The 3,037-nt window shown below is 40.8% G+C and overlaps 1 protein-coding gene across 1 annotated transcript; it reads right to left on the bottom strand.

Moving 5' to 3' along the window:
• Positions 1-728: 728 nt before the first annotated feature.
• Positions 729-1,338, bottom strand: LOC121055748 (NADPH-dependent oxidoreductase 2-alkenal reductase-like). Its single transcript, XM_040528796.1, has 2 exons — positions 985-1,338; positions 729-902 (listed from the first exon to the last, which is right to left on the bottom strand). Exons 1-2 carry the CDS (start codon positions 1,336-1,338, stop codon positions 729-731), a joined length of 528 nt encoding a protein of 175 aa, XP_040384730.1.
• Between the last annotated feature and the right edge of the window lie 1,699 nt (positions 1,339-3,037).

Raw genomic sequence — 3,037 nt, 5'->3', positions numbered from 1 at the left:
TTGGACTTAGGCCGCGTTTGCCCCCCATGATAAGTTAACTTAATCCTCTCGTTTTCCACGCGCACGCTTCCTAAATTATTAAACGGTGTATTTTTTGCAAAAATTTTCTATAGGAAAGTTGTTTTAAAAATTATATTAATCTATTTTATATTTTTTAATATTTAATAATTAATTAATCATGTACTAATCTATTACTACGTTTTCCACGCCACATAAGTTAACTTACACCCCTCTCTTACCGAACGCGGCCTTAAAGTTATATTAGCCGGTAGTAATTTTAATTTGTTGTTTTGTAATTTTTGAGAATTTTCCAAAACTATATTTTGATAGTATTTAAACAAACAAAAGGAATTCCAGTCCCTCGAAGGGTTAAAAGATCTTTCCATTAATTATTTCACCTCGAAATACATAGATATCCATCTTTTACATCTCTAAGAGCATTCCCAACAGCATTCCCAGCAGATACTTTATCCCATTATCCAATATGAAAATAGAGTATGTGAGATAGAAATTGTTACTCTAGCAGATACTTTATCTTGTCCTAAAAAAATAGAACATTATCCATATTGAAAGACCAGAGAGCAATAAAAATATAAAAAATATGGTTGCGAAATATTAATAAAATATATATGGCTGATGTAATATCGAGGTTTCGGTGAAGGGATAACGGATACAAATAGAGAATTTATTTTGGATAATCATCCAAATGATAATATAGATGATTAAATTTAGATGGGGTGTTTGGAATGCTCTAAGGTCATTCTTTCGCAACCTCCACCAAAAGCTTGCCGAAGTTCCTCCCAGAAAACATCCCCACGAGAGGCATCCGGCGCCCTGTCAATTCCCTCGACCACGTCCTCCGCGACGGCCACCTTCCCTTCCTCCAGGTACCCGGCCATCTCCTGCTCGAACCTCGCGTACACCCTCAGGTGGTCCGCGAAAAAGAACCCCTCGATCCGGACGCGCTTGGCGATGACGCAGAACAGGATTGCGCACGCCCTCGGGCTCCTCCAGGTTGTACTGCGAGATCATCCCGCACACCACCACCCGCCCGCCGAGACGCATGTTCAGCAGCGCCGCGTCCAGCGTCGCGCCGCCCACGCTGTCGAAGTAGACGTCGATGCCGCCGCCGCCGCCGGAGCCCTCGGTCTTGTAGTTGAAGGCGTCGTCGAAGCCGAGCTTGGTCTTAAGGAGGGCGACCTTCTCGTAGCAGCCGGCGATCTTGGCGAGCTGGCCGACCACCTCCATGTCGTCCACGGCGAGGTGCCCCGTCACGTACCTCCTCAGCACCACCTTCTTGTTCCTCACCGTCGTCTCACCATCAACGGCGCCGGCCATTCCTAGTTAAATTAAGCACGCTGGCTAATCACTACACCTGATTAACTTGTCCTTGACGAGTTGTCGTGTTGCTTAATTCGCTTGGTGCCGGTGTGAAACACAGCATGCAAGCTACGTACGGCCTTTTTATATAGACGAGATCCACATGCAGCGAGCAAATAACATTAGTTGATTGCCTGTCCCTTTGAAGCAAAACTACTCCAGATGGGTGTTCAGCCTATAGTTTTTATACGTAAATCCTAACAACCGCCATCGTACTACTCCTGATCTATGGCCATGTCCGCCGCCCCTACCATTTGTTATGAAATTTGGTGTTGCGTTTTCATTATTTTTAAGAGTCTTGCTAGCCGCCACCATCCTACTCCCTGTTTGATTTTTTACTTGCAATGTTTGACCATTTGTGTTATTCGAAAAATTAAGAAAATATCATTTATTTTGCTTGTGACTTACTTAATTTATTATCAAAATAAATTTAAGTATGACTTGTCATTTTTTATATTTGTACTAAATTTTTAAATAAGACAAATGGTTAAAAATTACAACAAAAAAGTCAAACATCTTACATTATGAAACGTAGGTAGTACTATTTAACTTGTGGGTGATGGATGTAAGACAATAGAGATCCTAATATAAGGCATATATATACGTGAAAAAAATAGCTCTTATGGTGAGGGGAAAAAAAGAAAAATTCTCTTAGTAACATGTGATGGTGATTTTTTTAAAAAAAATAGTAAATCAAACCTCCTAACGTCTAGCAAGTGGCCGTCAAATTTAAAACACCCACGGTATTATACGTGACAAATGGCAAGACGAGAGAAAAGGATGGCCGTCCGACAAAGTGTGAATTTTGCAGGCGGCTTGCCGCCTAGCTACTAGGCATTTTATTCCCAGGTAGGAAGCCACCTGCAAAATTGCCAAGACGCAGGTGGAGTAGGCGTAGCCATTTTACAGGTAGCCCCATTACCACTCTGTAGCTAGGTGTTTTAGGACCAAGTGTTGCAGCTCAAGGGGAGAGAAGAGAGAAACCACGGCAAGAAAATTAACATTAGTATTAGGAGCTATGATTTATAGCCCCCCAATGATGCATATTGAGAGAGAGACGGATAAGAGAGAATAGAAGACACAAGAGAGAGTTGTATAAAGATTAAATTATACCTTCCTCTATTAACTCTAACTGTCCGGCTATATATAGCCTTACAATTAATCCAACTAATATTGTAAATAATTAAAGAGATAAATTTTCTAACAAACTTTAACTAACTTTCCTAAAAGAAAATAAAAACCGGCGGCTACTCTGCCGTGTTGCCCGCCCCTTGCGCCGGCTGAAGGGATTCCCCATATAACAATTACTTCCTCCATATACAAATATGTGACGTAGGACATTAAATAGAAAAGGTGGCAGGGAGTAGTTAATTGCATGTCACTTTAAATCAGAACTACTCCAGGTGGTTGTTCATTATATAGTTTTTACATGTTTACTATTTATTAATTACTTGAAAGTTTTAATCCATCGAACTAGCTTTTATGTTTTTATATGTAAATCCTAACAACCACCATCGTCCTATTCGTCTCTACGGCTATGTCCGCCGCACCTAATCATTAATTCATTATTATCATATTTGGTGTTGCGTTTTTAAGTCTTGCTAGCCGCCACCATCCTACTATTTAACTTGTGGTCCACTGATGGATCGAAGACCTA

The sequence above is a fragment of the Oryza brachyantha genome, chromosome 11 (assembly GCF_000231095.2).
Source record: "Oryza brachyantha chromosome 11, ObraRS2, whole genome shotgun sequence".
NCBI classification, from domain to species: Eukaryota; Viridiplantae; Streptophyta; class Magnoliopsida; order Poales; family Poaceae; genus Oryza; species Oryza brachyantha.
The sequence above is the reverse complement of the archived record's forward strand: the minus strand, read 5'-3'. Positions and strand labels throughout refer to the sequence as shown.

Excerpts from the sequence above, each read along its gene's own strand:
- LOC121055748 (XM_040528796.1), bottom strand. The coding sequence starts at position 1,338 with ATGGCCGGCGCCGTTGATGGTGAGACGACGGTGAGGAACAAGAAGGTG. Across the intron at positions 903-984 it reads CCGAGGGCGTGCGCAATCCT|GAGATGGCCGGGTACCTGGA; the intron begins GTTCTGCGTCAT and ends AGGTTCGAGCAG.